The 20900-nt window shown below is 39.5% G+C and overlaps 1 protein-coding gene across 6 annotated transcripts; it reads right to left on the bottom strand.

Annotated features, from left to right (window-relative positions):
* Positions 1 to 628: 628 nt before the first annotated feature.
* Positions 629 to 19943, bottom strand: ccdc66 (coiled-coil domain containing 66). 6 transcript variants are annotated; one of them, XM_055010392.1, is made up of 22 exons: positions 19777 to 19943; positions 18072 to 18130; positions 17424 to 17446; positions 17025 to 17297; positions 14247 to 14496; positions 14030 to 14168; positions 13573 to 13658; positions 13237 to 13292; positions 12659 to 12751; positions 10378 to 10512; positions 10072 to 10301; positions 9231 to 9315; positions 8976 to 9134; positions 8796 to 8874; positions 7455 to 7520; positions 5924 to 5959; positions 5510 to 5774; positions 4422 to 4626; positions 4272 to 4324; positions 3521 to 3687; positions 2698 to 2837; positions 629 to 1333 (listed from the first exon to the last, which is right to left on the bottom strand). In XM_055010392.1, exons 1-22 carry the CDS (start codon positions 19785 to 19787, stop codon positions 1232 to 1234), a joined length of 2712 nt encoding a protein of 903 aa, XP_054866367.1. In that variant the 5' UTR covers positions 19788 to 19943; the 3' UTR covers positions 629 to 1231. The 6 variants fall into 6 exon arrangements, with proteins under 6 accessions (XP_054866367.1, XP_054866369.1, XP_023149850.2 ...); XM_055010394.1 differs by having other exon boundaries at positions 14280 to 14496; XM_023294082.3 differs by having other exon boundaries at positions 17046 to 17297.
* Between the last annotated feature and the right edge of the window lie 957 nt (positions 19944 to 20900).

Below are 20900 nucleotides of genomic sequence, written 5' to 3'. Positions count from 1 at the left end.
GGCTTTTAAGCGGGTACGGCCAGCTAAATGTCATTATGTGAAAACTAACTGCATAATGACAATAAAGACTCTTAACTTAAACAGTCCTTTTTATGTTCAGCCACAAATTGACCTGGATTGAGGTCTGGACTCCAGAACATTCACCTGGTTGTCTTTGAACCATTTCTACGTAGTTTTAGCTGTTAGCTTCAGGTTGTTACATTAGAACAAACTTTCTCCTTCCTAAGTCACAGTTCTCCTGCAGACTGCCTCGCTTGTTCTCTAGGATTTCCTGTACTTCCCTCCACCTTTACAAGCCTTCCAGGTCCTGCTGCTGGGAAGCATCCCCACGTTATGATGCTGCCACCACCGTGCTTCACAGTGACGATGGTGTGTTGGTGTTCATCAAACAGAGCATCTTGTCTGATGACCAGAGAGCTCAGTTTTGATCTATTTGGACCAAAGAACCCTCTTCCAGTTGACTTCTGATACTTTGGTCTTGGTGGCCTCCCTACCTGGTCTCTGTCGATGAGGACGTCCAGCTCCAGACAGTGATTCATGTTCCATCTTCCTTCCACTTCTTAATGATAGGGGGTATAAGATGAAATATACTGTGGCTATTAAAGTTCATCAGAACAACAGGTTTCAATCCACTTTAGATTGTTTATTACATTCAAAATAAATAAAAAATACACAAATACAGAATAATTACAAAATACAACAAAATGACACAGAAGCACCAGGAACAGCAGGAAACTGAAATAAACCACATTTCATTCTTGATTCAAACTATCTGATGGAGCTTCTCTGCTGGAAACACGTTCAAACTCAGGTTCATTCGCATAGAAAGTGCATCAATGCTGAAAATACAAGCTTCACATCAAGTGTTGCTCAGGGAGCAGCAGGTCAAACATCAGTCTGTCATTATCCTGTAAGAGGAAACAGCAGATTTAAAGGAAACACTGAGGTGTTTGTTGTGAAATAGTCAAACTTCAAGGAGATTTCTAGTTGGTTTTAAGCTGCTGTGTTTCTGTTGTGGCTCTGAGGCATCACATGGAGGGATGATGAGGCCAGACAGCAAGTTTCTGCTGAAGGAGATCTCAGATGGAGTCAGTAAAAGGTCTGTTACACTTTCAAAATAAATGCATTAGAATTATGTTTTTTATTTATTAGTGCGACATTTCAGAGGATTGAAACATCACACGGCTGCCTGTTGACTGTTAATATTCCTCCTGGAAAACAGCCTCAGAGGTCACATGCGGTGTGTTGTCGAGGGCGACCAGCGCGGGTTGTCATGGCGCTTCAGCAGAGGATTCAGGTCTGTCTCCAGCTCCCTCTGCTTCTGTAGTAAACCCTGAAGACAGAAACATTGGTTCATGTGAGGATGCTGTTACCAGCTTTAAACAATCCTGTTTGTTCTCATCCAGTTCATTTGGTTCTTTGAAAGCAGTTTGAGAACATTTTAAAGCATTCATAGCAGGGGTGTCCAACCTGAGGCCCACGGGACAAAACCGGCCCACCAGAGGGTAAAAATTAGAGAGGTGAAAATGAATCCTTACTGTGAAAATATTTTAAAACATTGAACATGAACTGAATGTGGAACCTGAACTAGAATGAGTTTGACAGCTCTGCTTTACAGGGTTGGTTGGGTGCTGATCATGTATAAATACATACATGTATAAATACATACATGTATAAATACATACATATATACACAGGCTATTCATTTTTAACCTTCTGAACCCTGAGCAGTCTTTTGGCATTATTTTTTTCATATAAAGTCCTGCATCTCTCTGGAAACAGCACAACGATGGCTAGAAGGAGGAAGAACTTCAAGAGTCCTGTGTGCAGTTTGACACAATTATATCTTTAATCATAAAAAAGTTGATTTTCTTTAATTATTTGTTTTAGATTAAAAGAAAAACTGGACTCAACTTGTACAACATTTTTCCAAATGTCCACAGATGTTACCAATACTGGAAAAATACATACTATAGATATGTAACTGCTTCTATGTTTAATTTCTGTCCGTACTGGTCTCCTGTCTGCTCTGTGTGAAGTCAGGTTGGTCGGTCGCAGTCATTAACGGCTTCACAGCTGCCAGAAGAGCACAATTATTATGATTTTTTCTTTTACTGTTGTTCAGTTTCAAGTAAGGGAACTAAAATAAAATCATTGTGATGAAATTTCATAATTATAAGCTCATTTGTTTTTGTTTTTTTACAGATGGGTAGTTTAAGGATCATCTGAAGGTTACAAATCTTAATAAATGTTCTCAGTTTCTACAGTTTGGTGCTCTGATGAATGGTGTTACACAGCCTGCAGTTCAGCCAAGACTCACTGACTGGTTCATGGTTGCACTGAGGAACGTAGAATAATGATTCCTTACTGTATTTTAGAGTGGCTTCTTTTTCAGAAAACTTCTAGAAAGGGATTTTAACAAAATATCACGATTTGAAGCTTAACGATGGCTAATAGTTCCTGGTACGGTGTTTGAAGGACCATCACAAAGTTGAATATCCAATCACTGACTCTGTTTGTACAGTTTTGGCTCTGATAAATAGTGTCATTAGTTTTTCTTTTTAAAAACGACATGCCTTTCAAACCCGCCGGTGGGTTTTGGGGTTCAGTGTTAAGATACAGAGCAAACAGACAGAATTAATGCTGTTTGTAAAAGTCGGTAGAAGGATGTTGGACTCCACCTTGTGAGCGGTTTACCTGTCGCAGCTGAGCCAGGCCTCTGAGGATCTCCTGCTGCCGCTGGGTGTGTGAGGGACGCAGCAGCTCTGGGTGGAGCAGAGGGTCTCGATGAGGAGCAGCAGGAGGAGACGCTGCACTCTGACGTGCAGGAGGAGCTCCTGACCAGGAGAAAGGATGTGTGTTTAGACAGTCTGCTTCACAGTCTGTTCTGTACAAACACTACTGGTTTAAAAGTCTGGATTCACTTACAAATGTCCTTTTTTGAAAGAAAAGCAGTTTTTATCCATGAAGATAACATTAAATGAATGATAAATCCAGTGTAGACATTGTTAATGTGGTAAATGACTATTGTAGCTGGAAACAGCTGATTTTTAATGGAATATCTCCATAGGGGTACAGAGGAACATTTCCAGCAACCATCACTCCTGTGTTCTAATGCTACATTGTGTTAGCTAATGGTGTTGAAAGGCTTATTGATGATTAGAAAACCCTTGTAGCAGTTATGTTAGCACATGGATAAAAGTGGGAGTTTTCATGGAGAACATGAAACTATGTAGATGACCCCAAACATTTTAAATGGTAGTGTACGTCTGTTTACGATCTGTGTGCAGTCTCTGTGACAACTAGCTTCTTAAAAAAAAGAAATTGGTTAATAGTTTTTAAATTAGTGAAAAAAAAACATTGAAATGTAAAACCGAGAATAACGTTTTTCAAGACAGTCCCTGACATGAACTGAGAACGTTGGGTCAGCTGTCATTAAATGAGCCAAAACAAACAACAGAACAGGAAAAAGGTGTAAACTGTAACAAAGTTTGTTGAATTCAAACTTTGTGTGTCTGACCTGTGTGTGCCTGAGGTGGGGGGGTGCCAGCAGGCTCCAGAGGGTCCATGTTAAAGACTTCATCAGTCCTGACGTAAGGAACGAACTCCAGGACAGGAGGAGGAGGAGTGGAGGCCTGCAGACTCTGCACTCTGTGTCTGACTGCAGGGACAGGAGGAGAGCGCCCCCTGCAGGACAACACTACATCAGACTGCTGGATGGAAGGAGTTTTATCTAACTCCGGCTGCTGCTCCCCTGGTTTGTAATGTTGTTGTCTTTTTACTGAGGCTCTAACACCCTGACACAAAACACCGTGGATGTTTTACTGGCAGCAGATTCTATCAGTGCAACGCAATTCAATTCAAACGGATCAAATTCATGTAAATTGTGGGCGAAGCAAGGACAGTGTTCAGTTATCAGTTAATTCATTTCAACCCTTATAAAGTATTTCAATCCATGTACAGCACAAATGTAAAAATTAAAGCATTGCTTACATTTTCTCCTGTTAAAGAAGAGGATTTTTGACCCAGTTTACAGGTAGAAACTGGTCATTTTTGGTTGTTAAATAAACTAACTGTAATTCTATGATTTCAGGCTATTTTTAGTATGAGGAACAGCTTTGTCTTTGCTCTAACGTCTAATCCTTTGTGGACAACACAATCTTTTTGACTTTTAAATATCTGTTTGAATATGAATCAAAGATTCTTGTCTCTGCGTACTTTGGTGGTTTTGTGTGTTCAGTAGTGAGAAAACTGCAGTGAGAGTTGCTCACCTTTCAGTGTTGACGGCTGTAGAGTTGCTCTGTCCGCTGGAATCGTTTTCCACCTGAAACAGCAGCAGTTGTGAACAAACATGTAAGCACAGCTGGCAGAGAAAACGTGAAACACAGATTTTAGAATCCAGTAGAAAGGCATCTCCCCACCTTCCTGGTTGGACTGGTTCTGGTCTGTGAGGGTTTGGGGCAGGGACCAGACTCCTGGTTCTGAACAGGTGGGCCGGTCCTGGACAGACAGGTCCTCTCCTGCAGAGCCAGCAGCTCGGCCTGCCTCTTCAGTCGACTCTCCTGGCGGTTCCTCTGCAAAGCGACCGGGTAACGCTCCGAGGCAGGGACAAACCGACGACTGGGCCTGTAGGATCAGAGGAAACACTGTGATCAGAGTTACTGTGATTAACAGTCTCCCACTTTGAAAGTTGGTTCTTTTTTCTGGATGCTCAAAGAAATCAAAATAAATAAATATGGATGTCTAATCTAAACTTAAAATCTGAATATTTCATTAAAACCACTTTATTCTACAGGTCTCGTTCAAAAAGATTCATCAACGGTTTGTCACATTTTTATTGACTGCTGGCTCATTCTTCACTACGATGGACAGTCCTTCAGCTCTTTGAAAACTGCCTTTTATTCAGTTTGGCACCTTTATAACAGTATAAATCATAAAAGAAAACAAATAATGAAGTTGAATTTATTGGATTATTTATTTTACAAAAATTACATAAAATGTAATTAACATGTGCAATATTTTTTTTTAAGCGTCCATAGGTGTTCTCACACTGGGGAGATATATACTCTACAGATATTTTACTACCTACAGTTTTTTTTTCATGTCACTGATGGCTTCACAGTTGTTCCAAGGAGCACAGATTATTTCAGTTTTCCAGAATTTAATTTAGAGCAAACATTTTATTTTTGATGAGTAGAATAACGTGATTCAGATTAAATATCACAATTAGAAGCATTAATTTTGTTGTGAGTAGTTCAAGGACTGTTGGAATATTGAAAATCCACCAGTTCTTTCTACTTTTAGTTTCCTGTTCTGATAAATGGGATCATTTTGACAACTTTTAAAAGGTAACATGCTTATCACAGCTGCTGGCAGGTTCTGAGGTTCTGATCTGAGGATATAACCTCACATTTTGGTAGAATACTTTCTATTTATTCAAATCCAAAAGTTATTTGTGCTCTTCAGAAAAAGCATCCAGTGTTGTTTTCAGTGTTGTCTGTGTTTGTACCTCTGTGTGTTCCACTCTGGCCTCTTCTTGTCTCTCCTGGCGAACGCTTCGTATGGGTCTCCTCCCGCTGGTAGACAGATGTTCTCCTTCTCTGTTCTCGCTGCTCGGCTCTTGCTGTTTGGAGTAGTGGTGGGCGGAGGAGGAGGAAGAGGAGGAGGAGGAAGAGCAGGAGGAGGAAGAGCAGGAGGAGGAGGAGGAGGCAGCTGGTACTGTGCAGAGACGACTGGAGTCTCAACTCTGTCTGCTGTGAGAGACAGAACTGCATCTGCACACAGAGAGAAGTTCTATCAAACAGTGTGGAGGCAAAATGTACTTTATAGAGTGGAAGCAGGAGGGGACAGAAACAGCGGCGTCATAAAAGCAGCAGCATGAGCTAGAAAGGCTCTCAATGCAGGCAGAAACATCGTCTCTCACCTGCTGCTGTAGCGGAATATCTTTGGGTACGATGTGCTAAAAGTAAAAGATGATATAATTATGGGAAATGCTATTAAACTGAAGAGTAGAGTCAAGATGAAATACATAATGGTGAATATTCTAGTAATCACTGATGTTTTGACGGTTATTGTGTGTGTCTGTGGAGGACGCACGCACGCACGCACGCACGCGCACACACACGCACACACACGCACACACAGACACACACAGCTGGAAGATCTTAAAGTAAAACGTATTTTTGGTGTGAAGACAAATCACATGCTTTGTAGAAAATTATATATGGAACGCTCAAAACATAACAATGTAAACTTAAGGCAATATAACTTTAAAAAAGGCGTATCAGAAACATAACAACACATAATGGTGTAACATGAATGGAGACTGTCATTAAAAATTAGTAAGAGTGAGTACAGAACAGAGTCTGGACATGTTCTCTGTAAAACATGACCTAGTGATGACCTGATCCTCTGTAGGGAGTGATCTAGTGGTCAAATATGATAACCTGATGTCAAGATCTGACCAATAGATTGGGAAAAGTCTAACAGTGTCACAGCTGTCTCTCCAATAATACATCCTATAGATGTGGAAAAAATGACCAACTCTGACATCATAAAAGACGAAGCACAGCTCAGTATCTTCAGTAGTTCTTGTAGCGCTGGAGGCTGCTAAAAAACTGTTCCTGGGTTTTTTGTCAACAATAAATCCTGCTGCCTCTGAATGCTGACTTCTCAGGGTGATTTTTTTGAAGATCTTTGAAGAAGCTTTTAGGACATTTGAACATGGTCAAGTCTTAGACTCTGGCCCTTGATTTTAGTTTCCACATCATTGCTTACATAACTTTGCCATGCAGCGATAAAAAACATGAATTTACACAAACATCAGTCCCTGGATGAGGAAATCTCAAACTGGCTTACTCCAATAATGAAAGACCAATGACCCTTATCTAAATTTAGAACTTAGTACGTGTATGAGGTTATTGAGGCGCTGCACACACCTGGTAATGTTATAGATTATTCACCTCCAATAGGCACAAACACATTCAGAAATAAATGTAATAGATTTATAAGTCTGACATTAACAGAGTCTCATGGCACACAAGTCCAAGTCAAGTCTTCAGCTTTTATGGTAAATGGCCCCTAATGATCTGTGAAGACAGACTTTTACTGCCTCTAAATTGCTCTGTGCTTAGTCAGTGCAGCTATGGCTATTAATAAGCGTTTATACAGAGTCTTTTAGATGACATTTGAATAAAATCATAATAAAAGCCCAAGAAGAAAAACAGAGAAGAGCTATGATCATTATTTTATGCTGTTTGACAGAAGAACAAGTAGAAACATATGAATGAGAGGCTTCAGTGTGGTGTGTGGATGCATGCGGTGTTTACAGCTTGTTTACAGAAGCACTACGATGTCCTTTAAGAGCAGCATCAGTTCTGTAAACAAAAGGAGCAGCTGTAGTAGTGATGGTAGGAACAGTGGTAGCAGCAGTGTTCTCTGTGCAGTTGTATCACCTGTTTGTACAGCAGAGTCTTTATATGCCACAGCTGAATCTTTCAAGTCCCCAGCCTGTTGTGGAACTGTGAAACACAAACACATACACAGTTACAGGGTGATCATTACAAATACCTGCCTACTTTAAACGTCCCACATTGTGCCCTTTAAATCACTGACAGTGTCACATGTCTCCCAAATGCATCTTTCAATTTGTCAGCTCAAAATATCACAGGGATGGTCTTTTTCACAGCGGAACTCCTGCTGGATTGTTTCAGTGTCTGTAGCTTTAAATGAAAAAAACAATCATGGCAGCCAAGATGTGAACAAGCGTGTGAAATCAGGACTTTCTGTTACTTCTAACTTTCTCCCTGAGCAATCATTTAAATGGAAACATCACCAAATTGACAGTATATTATTTTTAACTATTGTGCTTGGTGAGTTTGTGGTTATAAAATTAGTAATCTGCTGATTGGAAATCACTGAAGTGACCGGTGGTTACTATGTAGTCTAAATGTGCTGTGTTTAAGTCACAATACTATACTTTCTGTTCCATGTAAATGACAATGGCTTTAGTGGGAATTCAGCTCTTGTAGAATGCTCTATGAACGGATATAGAGGACTGACACAGCTGAGTTTAGTTTCACTCAAGTACAACAGGTGACTTTAAAACACAGTAACCCACACTATTTGTTTGTAGTTTTCAAATCAAAGTTTCTGAATGTCCCTTAGCTTCACAGTTTCCACAGAGCTCTGAACTGTAAGCATACCATCAAAGCTACGGGTAGCATTAGCCGCACAAGGCACTGCGACTGGGGTTTTCCTATTGTTGTAGTGCGATGGCAATCAAAAGTAAAAGCAATCCACTGCCTTTAGTTCCTCAGACGCTGGGAGTGCATGAACACTCTTGTGTTCACTCTTTCAGCCAACAGCAGAACACTTGCTGAGCTTCAGGACATCTTAGGCTTCGCAAAAGCAGCACCAGAAAGTAAATAAACTTGGCAGACTGTGAGACAGCTGCTCATTCTGAGTGGTTTAGCTGGAAGCAGTGAAGGGACAGAGTTATACAAAGCCGGAGCTGGACGACTGTTGGTTCATCAGCTTCTATTTAGTGACTGAATGGAATGAAAGACACATTCTGTGGACGTGTGAGACTTAAATATTGACAAATGTTTGTTGTTTAGTGGCACAAAATGGCACCTTTATGTGAAGAATCTGAACAGTTCTCCCAAAACTGCTGTTTAACTGACAGTTCTCACACCAACCTAAACATACAGTACCGAACACAAAAATACTTCAGATTGTGTGTTTGGGGTCAGTTTTTTTGTCTGTACTGCATTAATACTGGTGTAGCTGCTCACCACTGGGCTCCAGCGTCTCTTGCAGTCCACCGTCATCATGTCCTTTCTTTGGCTGCTCTGCTTGGTGAACTGGCTGCTCCTGTTACAAAGGTGCAGCTACAGTCAGTTCAAGAGAAAATGTTTTACAGAACACTGGTGACATGTAGAAAAATAAAGGATGGTGCAGCTTTGCTCCCTGACCTTCTGCTTCTCCCTCAGTGTGTCCATCTCGTACTGTCTCTGCAGCATCTCCCTCTCCAGCATCACCCTCCTCTCCTCCGCCTCCTCCTCCTGCCTCCTCTTCACCTGATCTCGCTCCCTCTGCTGCCGCCGCTCCTCCATCTGGGCTTGGATCGCTCGCTGGGACAGCATGTGTTGGGAGGAAATGAAGGTAGACATTTAGAAAAGGTAAAGCTGCTCTTTTCCTCCCTCCTAGAGCAGTGCATCTCCTCTGACCTGCTGCTCAAGCTGTTTGAGCCTCCTCCTCTCTTTCTCCTCGATCTGGGCGGGGTCCAGCAGGGAAGTCATGGTCCTCAGATAGCTGCACCAAAAACAGGGAAACAAAAAACACTGAATATATGCTTGGATTCGATGCTCACAACATGTCCTGCAGCTCAGTGACAGTACATAATTTGGGTGGGAGAACAAGGAGCCCATTAGAGCTTTAGAGATGGGAATGGAGTCAGAAAAATAACAAATGTGAGAAAAATTCACAGCTTTGCAAATGACAAATAAGATCAATCAAGGGAGAGTCAGAATCATTGATTTATCACAGTGCACCTCTGCAAATGCAATAATTAAGACTATTGAAAATTTCTAATTCCAGCAACTCAGCATAAAGGGTTAAAATTAAATGCATGTGGATGTGATGGAGTGCTGCTTAGGTCAGATGACCTGGCCTCCACAGTCACCTGACCTAAACCCAATCCAGACGGTTTGGGATGAGATGGACCACAGAGTGAAGGCAAAAGGACCAACAAGTTCTCAGCATCACTGGAACTCCTTCAAGACTGTTGGAAACCATTTCAGGTTCTACCTCATGAAGCTCATCCAGAGAATAACAAGAGTGTTCAAAACAAAGAATCTAAAATATAAAACATGTTTTGACTTCGTTCATACTTTTCTGTTTACTACATAATTCCATATGTGTTCATTCATAGTTTTGATGCCTTCAGTGAGAATCTACAATGAAAATAGTCATGAAAATAAAGAAAAACATTAAATGAGAAGGTGTGTCCAAACTTTTGACTGGTAGTGTACAATCTACATCTTTTCATCTTCTACCCCGTCCTCCTACCTGGGTCTGGTCGGGTATCCGCTGACTGGATCCACACTGACTCTCCCGACACTCTCTGCTCCACAGCTGCTCATGGCCTCCCACAGCAGGGACAGGCTGGACGGCTCCCACTCCCCTCGCTCACAGTTGCTGAACTGAGCAGGAGTCGGAGCTGATGGAGCTGCCGGATGGACGAGAGGCCTTCTCTGCAGCGAGTCAAAGTGAGTGGCCCAGAGTGCGACATCCTGTGTCTGCAGATACAACCACATGTTAGCCATGAAGGTAAAGCTAGAGCTTCAGAGCCCACCTATCCAGTGTCTGCTGTACCTGGCTCTGCAGCAGCTTCTCCCGCCTCCTGCGTTCAGTCGTCTCCTCTCGCTGATGGTCCAGCTCCTCCAACCAGCGCCTCCTCTGCTCTTCTTTCCTCTCCACACTCAGCGCCTCCTCCATTGGAGTCACCTCCTAAAGAGACAACACAGTTCACACAGTAAATGTACGACAAAAGCTCCTGAACCCTTAGACGTCCACTTAAAAAAGTTACATCGAGGTGCTTCAAGTGTCAAAAACAATGCCATAAAGATATTCCATCCATCCATCCATTATCTATACACCGCTTAATCCTCACTAGGGTCATGGGGGGGGCTGGAGTCTATCCCAGCTGACTCAGGTGAAGGCAGGGGACACCCTGGACAGGTCACCAGTCTGTCGCAGGGCAACATATATAGACAAACAATCACTCTCACATTCACACCTACGGGCAATTTAGAATGATCAATTAACCTCAGCATATTTTTGGACTGTGGGAGGAAGCCGGAGTACCCGGAGAAAACCCACGCATGCACAGGGAGAACATGCAAACTCCATGCAGAAAGATCCCGGGAAAGCCGGGACGCGAACCAGGGACCTTCTTGCTGCAAGGCGAAAGTGCTAGCCACTACGCCACTGTGCAGCCCCGCCATAAAGATATTGTTTTATTTTATTTATCAATTATTTTTGTAAATCTACATCACTCCTGATCATTACTATCAAACAGTATGATGTCACTGTTGTTTTGAGGTAAAAAAATACCAAGAATTAATAATTTTCTATCTAATAAGAGCTAAGTGGAAATTTCTTCTTTTAATATTACAGTCTGGGAGGTGTCAAGGATTTAGGCTAACAATGAATCTGATGCTTTCATTATTTTTTGCACTGTCACATTCAAAAACAAGACCACAAAAATATTATATTAGATTTATAGTATAGTATATAAATATTAACTTACATAATATGTTCCACTTTCAGTCTCTATTCTTTGTAGATCTACATCAGTTCTGATAATAACTCAGGATTTAAACCTTTAAATAATAGGTTGTTTACATGATGCCACTGTTGTTTTTTTAAATAAGAAAAACACAGAAAAAATAAATTATTTTCCACATAATAAGCGCTAAGTGAATATTTCTTGTTTTGATTATCACAGTCTGGGATGTGTTCATGATTAGTGTCACCATCAATTCTGATGAAAACTCACATTCAAGACCTTAAAGGCGAAAATGTCCTTGTTAAAAAAAACTTCCACAAAAATGTCTTTATAAACATTATTTTCCACTTTCCCCTTCAACATCAGTCCTGATTAGAAATACCAAATATTCAGTCATTTTCATCATTTTAACCCTATTAATGCCAGTAAATGCCACTGTTGCCACACTGCAAATAAAAAAAATTCTCTATGTATTTCTGCCTAATCAAAACTGTAAATCAAAGAGTAAATAACAACCTTGTAGCAATGACTCAGTGACACTGATGTTATTGAAGTGGGTTAAAAACATTCAAAAGCAACCCTACTGAGTTTGATGCAACAGAACAGAATCATAACAAAAGCTACATCTAGCCAGATTCAGTTTTAATAACGGATGCAGTATGGAAACATTAAGACAAACATTTATATTAATTAAAGACTAGTTCTAATAAGAGTTTAGAAAAACTGGGTTTAAACTTAGTAAATACAGATTTAAAATAAAGCAGAAGATCTGATACTCAATTTAGAAAATGCTCTCCCTTTAGTAAATCCAAGTTTATTATATTATATTATAAATTAAACAGAGTTTGATCATTATCTAGATGTTTGCTGAATGAAATCAAAACAAATTAATGGATAAATAATAAATAATTTGTATACAAATTATGTCTATTATTATATTATAAAGGAAATATAAATAGTGTCAACAAGTTAGTGTTCGTAAAACTTGGCACAACACATAAAACAAGATTACAAACTTGGCAATCAGTCTTACTGAAATATGGTAGTGGGATTCACATCATCTCATTGTCTTCCACCGATAAAGCATTAAAAATGTGAAAACTGTGTGATCCTGTTGCTGCATAGTTCCAACATATGATATGCCTGTAAATCTGTAACCCACCTCTATAAGAATCAGCGTCGGATATCACATCATTTGAAGAAAAAATGTGTCAGAAAATGCCCTGAAAGTGCTTGAGGTTCAGAAGGATAAAGTGGAATAAATCCTTCTTCAGAGATATTTTTTCCCTGACCAGGAGAGAGCAACTGTGTGATGGAAGATGAAGAAATGGAGGGAAGAGCTGCTCAGCGTGATGAAACACTTACCCCGAGTCTGAGGCTGGATCTGATGGCAGCAGGCTGCTCTCTGTGGCTGACGTAGCTCTGGACTGACAACACGCTGTCTGCATCCTCCTCCGCCTGAAACAAACAGACATCATCACATATTTTACACATCTATCCACACTGAATCTGATGAGACCTTGTGTTCGTCTGTTCTTCTCAGGTAACTGTTCAGATTGCTGACTTCATTGTTATTGCTCTTCACAAATATCCAATTCAGTCATCAGAAATGCTGCACCGTGGTCTGTCGTACGTAAAAAGTAATTTTTGGGAAGAAAGGTGAGAAAAAAGCGTGTTTCCTTGTTTGTTTGTTTAATGATAGCTGACAATAATAAACATTACCAGCATCGCCTGTCAAACTAATTTCCACAGCATGAATGAATATTCGTCAGCCTATTCTTGCTACAATTAAAATTCCACTTTTCCTTTTTCTCTGTGCAACACTTTGCCTGTAGACAAAAATATCAGCACCACATTTAACTATGAGGAGCAGTTTGCTTTGCAGCCGTTTTGTTCCCACAGTTATGGTAAAAACAAACCAAGTGAGATGAGGAGAAAAATACCTGAAGTCTTGCAGGGGCTGAACACTGCTGCTGCTGTTTTAGAGCCACCTGTTCATCTAACACACAGACACACAAACACACACTCAGTACATTTGTCAGTTACTTTAATGAATTGTCCTAAATAATTCTGCTTATATTCAGGTTATTACTGTTCACTCACAAACTATGGACATTTAAAAATGTATCTGTGAGATTTTAGATTGCTATAACAAGTACCTTTGGAGATTGTGGTCATACTATTGTGTAAAATTTTAAGGGTGTCCAAAAACTTTTTTTCAGCGCTGTATGTGGATTGCTGATGCTTTAAAACACTCGTGTTTGTGTGTGTTTCTGTACCAAGTTCTTTCTTCCATTGAGCCTTCTTGGCGTCGACGGCCACCCTGCTGTCCGACTCCATCCAGCTGAACAGACATCCAGACAACCTGAGCAGCAGCAGCGACATCTCTAACGTAATCTTTAACCACCATTTAACAGAACACACATTTCTGAGCTCTTGTAGCACGGCTGACATGTCTTCAACTGTCTCTCTCACAAATAAACTAAATGCAGAGGCAGCAGCAAAAAGGGGCTTCCTGACTAATGCAATCAATCAAAGAGGTTTCTGTGTGAGGATGTGATGAAGCCAGTTATAATATAATGTCCTCTGACTATTACTAGCGTTGGCTAAGTTAAAGAACACATTTATTGTCATCATCTAATAAACCATTCAGCGTCTTCTTTAAGGATCTATATTTATTTTAAGGACTACATCCAGAGATCTGTGCATCTTGTAGAAATGTGTTGAGCTCCTCACCTTCTGTCTTTTTCTTGTGCTTCATCTTCTCCTCCTCCTTTCTGTAATTCTTCTTCTCTTCCTCCGTCTTCCTTCTCCATCTCTCCTCCTTCTCCTTCAGTCATCGAGGGGCCACAGTTTGAGTTTTGAGTTTGATTTCCTAGCAGAGAAAAAGACATGAAGTTTGGATCTTCCAGACCCCTGTGTGGTACAGTTGCAGTCAGACCATTATCACCACCTGGTCCTTGGTGGTCATCTGGTAGGTGCTGACCATTGCTGGAGGTCTGGACAGTGTTGAGGATCTGCTGGAGCTGCTCACTGGTCAGACACACCATGTTTTCTTTCAGTCCTGCATCTAAACTGGTCAGTGCTTCCTTAAGACCCGCCTTTCCACCACCTCCAGTCCGGACGTTCTGGGCCGGTCCTGTTTTCCCATCGACTCTGAGGGGTCCGACTGTACCGCTGTGTTTTTGTCTGTCTGGCTTCACCTTCACATGGACACACACAGATGCAGTCAGATGATGAAAAATGACCAACGGTAAAGCAAACATATGCATCAAAGAGTCAATACAGTATCCTTCCTTGGGATGTCTTCCTTTTTTCAGCGTGTTAATGCAGCTCGGTGCATGTAAAATGCTCAGACAGAGCAGTTCGTAGCTGTGTTTAAAATGGAACTGTCAAGCAAATTTGAAGCAAACTTTTGAGAAGGTGCCAAAAAACAGAAAATGGAGCAAAGAAACTAAGCTGCTCGTGTCATCAGAGGATGGCAGAACAGGCTACAGTACGTATGGCTGTATAAACAGAGTAGAAGCTGAAAGAAAACCAGGAGTGGGTTCCATCACACACCACCAAAAAAACATTTAGTGACAGCCAACTGCTAAAACACTTGAGCATTATAAAGAGAAACATAACTTTGGTCTTGTACAAGAAAAATTAAGAGAAGTCTTCAGGAATTTCAATTAGGAAAGCTGTAAATATTCTTTCATGTCAGTTTGGTATTTATCATGTTTCCTTAGGCAAAGACAACGTAAGAAGTGGAAACAGTCAATAAGAGATAAATGTTTGCTGCATCTGAAATGATTCAAAAAGATATTTCAGGCGACTCGAGTCTAAAACATAGCTTAGATGCTTTGCTTTATTTGTATTATTTTCTACAGTGTAGATTAATACTGAAGACTAACACTTTTGTTTACAACATAATTCCACCTGTATTCTTGTATAGTTTTGATGTCTTCAGTATTAATCTATAATGGAGAAATGAATTAAATAAAAACCACTGAATGAGAAGGTGTGTCCAAACTGTATGTGGAAGAGTGGAGGCGGAGCTCTGACGGTTTCTGTGTAAAAAGGAATAAAAATCTGATTTTTAAATGACAGATTTACCCAAGTTGAAATCAAACGACTTTACCTCCACGGTTTTCTATAAGCAGAGCATTTCAAACATCAATATCACAGTTGACTATGTTCACTTCATTGTTAATCTTGTATTACTTGTGCAGCCCTATAGCTCACACTTCATTTTGCTTATTGCAATCAAATCGTCCTTTTTCTGTTTTGGTTTTTCCACACTCTGAAAAAGGTGCAAGCTGAAAAATGTTGGGTGTTATTACCCTGTCCCGCTAAAATAAAGGTCTTTGACTTTTCAAACCCACTTCGACTTCCCCGACTTTAATTTTTCAATCTTTATGGTTTTCATTTTTCCATCGTCATTCTTCTTTGCCAGTGTTTGTCTCCTATTTCAAACTTATTTTGCTGTGCACATGTGAAGGCTACATGTCAATGTTTTTTCATTAAAAAATGTTTTAAAATCTCTTTAATCAGAGTAAATTATTGTCACTCAAATAGAATTCTCTTCCTGCAACATGAGTACTGCTCACGTTCATATCTTTATCCTTAATGATCAAACGTTTTGAGCATTTTCTACTCAACCATTTCTGATGCGTCTGACTTTGTATAACATAGAAAATGGATATTCATGTGGATATTTGTAAAACTGTAGATTGATATATCAAAGTATTTCTGAGATTTTTTATGTTTTTTCCAAAGTCGTCCATCAATCCACTTTCAGCACATTTTTTTGCACTTCAACAAAATAATGTGAGGTTACGTTTGAACCACAATATCTCAGAAAATGAAAGATGAAAGGCTGAAAAACTTCATTCTAATCGTGTCATTCATTCATAATCTGCAATAATGGATGAACAAATCAATTATAGAGAGCCTTATCAAAGTAGAAGAGAGCTGTGGAGTTTCTAAATGGTTCTCCAAATATTCTTAATCAGTGGCATGATGAGAAATAACAGTGAAAAACTGAAACTTCTAACTTTCATAGTTCCTGAGATATTGTCATAGAAACATAGCCTCAAATTTCAACGTGCAAAAAACTTACTGAAAGAAGGTCGACAGGGAATTAGCATTGTTTTTGGTTTGTATTTAATTTTGGCAAGTATTAGATGTACACTACTGTTCAAAAGTTTGGGGTCACTTGTGCTTATTTTTGAAAGAAAAGCATTTTTTTGAATAAAGATAACATTAAATGAATGATAAATCCAGTGTAGACATTGTTAATGTGGTAAATGACTATTGTAGCTGGAAACAGCTGATTTTTAATGGAATATCTCCATAGGGGTACAGAGGAACATTTCCAGCAACCATCACTCCTGTGTTCTAATGCTACATTGTGTTAGCTAATGGTGTTGAAAGGCTCATTGATGATTAGAAAACCCTTGTGCAGTTATGTTAGCACATGAATAAAAGTGGGAGTTTTCATGGAAAACATGGAATTGTCTGGGTGACCCCAAACTTTTGAACAGTAGTGTACATACAATCTAAAATTTCACAGACACCACATTAAATATCAACAACTTATGATAAAAAGCAAATCTGAGCTGGTCGAGCAGAAGCCCCCTGATTTAATAGTTGTCACTTAGCTGATATATCGTGCAGCCCTACTTAATATATTAATACAAATCGCTGAATTAAGGTTTGACTAATAAGGTCAAGTGCTACTTCTTACAGAGGATAACCTGACTCTTACCTTGGCCACCGCTTTACTGCTGCCCCCTTTGTGATGATCGTTTGTCTTGCTTAAAGTCAGAGTGGTGCTCCTCCCCTCAGCAGTGGTGATGTTGGAGCTGAAGGAGGCAGCTGCTCTTCTGGCTTTACTCCTGGCCTCCTGGTACCTCCCTGCCGGCTGTCGGGGTCGACGCTCCTCTCCATGCACCTCCTCTACGCAGGACGGCTGCCTGGAGCTCAGGATGTTTGCTGCTCTGGGCCGGAAGGACGGCTGCTGGGAATTTATTAGATGAGACGAAACTTTGATGCCAAGACACTTATTCAGTTATATTCATTCCCACAAAAACAGTGCTACAACATGTTAGAAATGTAGTGACCAGGCTGTGAAGACAATTCCTACCTTTGCAGCATTTTTCTCAGCCCCTGCAGTTGAAGAAAAGTGAGACAGAGAGCAGCAATGATTATCACACCACACACCCATTCATTTTCAGCAGCACCTCTGCAGGTCTGTAGTCAGGCAATGCTACATTTCTGCTTGAGAATGTATTCAAGCCTCTTGTTTATTGTTGTGACATGTAAAAAATTTAAAGATTTTCTTTTACTTATCAACTTTTAATGACTTGTGGAGATATGAGAATTACATGTTATTAAGGAGTTTCAAGCAAACTTCCACACAATTTGAAATGGCTTCTCTCTGTGTTGAAGGCCTAGTGCTGAGATGTCATGAATAAATGTATTTTTGCATGTTAAACAGTGTGAGTGTGTGTTTTAGATATGTTTGTCTCTCTTCAACCCACATCTCATTAAACAGAAGTGAAATAAGTTCTGTTGTTATCAAAATGACATGAAAACCATTAATCTTTAGGTAAAAACGGAAATAGAAAAGTGATTAAAATATAGAAAAACATTCTGACATTGCCCAGTACATGTGCTGGTAACACAACTAAATATAATAAACACAATAATCAATTAATTATAAAGTATAACTACATAAATTAGTAAACGTTTCTTGGAAAATAAAAGGACAATAAGAGCTGAAAGGTCTTACCATGACTCAGTAAAATCAACCGAGGTTTTCCATTTTCTAGTTCAAACAGCAGACCATCTCTGTTCACAAACAAAGGAATTATTAGAGCACAACTTCACATCTTATTGTACTGCATATAAAGTAACAGCTGTGAGTACATTCAGCCGTCTTTTGTGTCTTTACGGTGTTTAAATTGTAAAGATAGTTCTGAAATTACAGGATTACAAACTGTCTCTCTAGAAAAATCACACCGTTTGTTTGGTTTTCAGTCATCTGGGTACAAAGATCAATACTGTACTTTCCTCAGTCGCTCGTAATTGCAAACTGATTAAAAACAATGTTTTCAGAGACTAAATATTGCATCATGTTGCTGGGTAATAACAAGAGTATCTCACTGCGTAGCACAGCCAGTAGTGGAGTATATTTACGTAAGTACTGCATTTGACTGCAGTTTTCAGGTATTTGTACTTTATTTTCAGAGAGAAACATTGTACTTTCTATTTTATTCTACAGCTTTAGTTACTTTTAAGATGACTTTTTATACATTAGATAATATAACAAGCTGTTAAATACACCAGGTTAAAGAATAAATGAGTATTTCCTAACCTTTTTGTAGTCCACTCATTCCAGATGCTAATGAGTTGTCAACAGCTGCATTTAATATTCAGTTTTCTCTCTAAACTTCTCACATGCTTTTATTTGAATAAATAATCCAACATCCAACTAGTGCACATTTTTTTACAAGTAGGTGTGATTACTGCAATGCTCTGCTATCTGGTCTCCCAAAGAAGAAAACATCTCAACTTTTAAATCTCAGCAGACCAGACTAAACCCGGGATGAAAGAAAGTCCACATTCTGATCTAAAGTCTCTGCTCCGGCTGCCTGTGTTCATTTTAAGATCCTTGTATCGGTTCAGAAAGCTCTTAAGGGTCTTGGTCCTGTCTATTTATTGGGTTTGCACTGATCCAAGGAACCCACTAGAACCCTCAAATGTCCTGCTAGTGGGATTTTATTTCTACCAAGAGTCAGACCAAAAAGCCACAGGGAGGTAGCATGTCGTTTTTCTGTTCCACGTGTCTGGAAGAGCCTTACTGAAGACCTGAGGGCAGCAGAGAATGTTGATATGTTTTAAAATTTTGCCTAACAGCACAGGACCCAGAAAACACGTTAAATACATTCTGAGATCTCTCTGACAGGTAAGACCTCAACCACTGGAGCACCTGGCCTGAGATTTGGTTACACTTTTTAAACAGAGAATCCAACAATCCAAAGTTCCCTTCGATCAAGCCAAAATGATTGCATAAACCACAGCTAGACTGTGCTTTGTGGCTTGGCTTTGATTAAGTTGCTTCACACCTGCAATTCATTGGTGTCGTTACAGGGTCGGTTAGTGTTTCATTTCTACACGCTGACAAAACCAACCAAACCTCTCCGCCCAAAGTCCATCCAAAATAAGCAGATTTAATGACAGGTTTAGAGCCTTGTCATTTCCTCTTGTTCACAGGAATTCTACTGTATGTCCTACTTAATTAAAAGTACACGGGCACCAAAATGTAGTTAAGGTATTAAAGTAGAAGTACAGGCTTGGTCCCTGACATGTGATGATAAGTGAAGCACCAGTGTATGAGCAGCATGTTCCTGTAAAGACAAAAAGTCTTCGTAGTGCGACACATTCTGTATTAGCCTAGCTAGCTAGCTGCCGCTGCTGTTAGAAAACTGACTCACCCGATATTCATGCCGACAGAAAACAGCGGCCCGTTAAACCGCAGCTTTATAAAACACACATAATTCACAGCTTATGATACCACTTTTATCTGCCTCCGAGTGACTGCACTGACAAACATGGCATTTACTCGGTGCTAAAATTGTGTACGTTGGTTGCTGGCAACGACCAACAACAGCTTCTCTGATTCGCTGACTCTTTATTGTGTTTGAAACCAACGGCCAATCAGACGCCTTATTTGGAGCTTTACGTTGCCGGTGCTGCGTTTAAATGAACTGGGAATTTAGAAAGTCAGCTTTTAAGTCAGTACAGCACGTTTATTAAAGCACCAGAGCTAATGTTTTCTGATTTATCACATCAGATTTATTTAAATATCAATGTTTACTTCTAAAATATGATATATTTTAGAATATATGATATTTTAATATATATATATGTGTGTGTGTGTTTGTGTGAGTGTGTATATATATATATATGTGTGTGTGTGTGTGTGTGTGTACATATGTGTATATATGTATATATATATACATATATCTAAATATATATGTATATGTATATACATATATTTATATATATGTATATATACATATATACACACACACATATATATGTATATACACACACACACAAACATATATATATATATATATATATATATATATATATATATATATATATATAGCCTAACCAATTTAAACTTACATCTAAATATGAAGATGAAGACCCAACAACAATATCAATTATATACACTCGCCTGACTAAATTCCATTGTAAGGTTAAAATCCTATAATCTAATTTGTCTTTTGTATGTGAGTTTGCATGTTCTCCTTGTGCAGGTGTGGGTACAAGTGTTGGTACAGAGACCAGATACTCCAGCTTCCTCCTACAGTCCACAGTAGATAATGGAGGGATAGTTTTACAGGTTTTTCCAGTGGGGATTTGGACATCTATCTTTAACACTCTGTAAATCAGAGAATATTCTCATCAACCAGAAAAAAAATCCATTCCTACTATGTTTTTAAGATTAAAATGTTGAATAAATCAGACTATGACTGATAAATGAACAAACATGCTAAAACATTCAGAATATAGATAGGAATAAAAGCAGACAGTTTGGTTTATGTGT

The sequence above is a fragment of the Amphiprion ocellaris genome, chromosome 5, assembly GCF_022539595.1.
Source record: "Amphiprion ocellaris isolate individual 3 ecotype Okinawa chromosome 5, ASM2253959v1, whole genome shotgun sequence".
NCBI lineage: Eukaryota > Metazoa > Chordata > Actinopteri > Pomacentridae > Amphiprion > Amphiprion ocellaris.
The sequence above is the reverse complement of the archived record's forward strand: the minus strand, read 5'-3'. Positions and strand labels throughout refer to the sequence as shown.

Bases quoted from the DNA above. Each gene is read 5' to 3' on its own strand.
- ccdc66 (XM_055010392.1), bottom strand. The intron at 4,627-5,509 runs GTACAAACACAG...CTGATCCTACAG, and splicing joins CCAGAGTGGAACACACAGAG to GCCCAGTCGTCGGTTTGTCC. The intron at 2,838-3,520 runs GTCAGACACACA...TCTCCTGGTCAG, and splicing joins CCCACCTCAGGCACACACAG to GAGCTCCTCCTGCACGTCAG.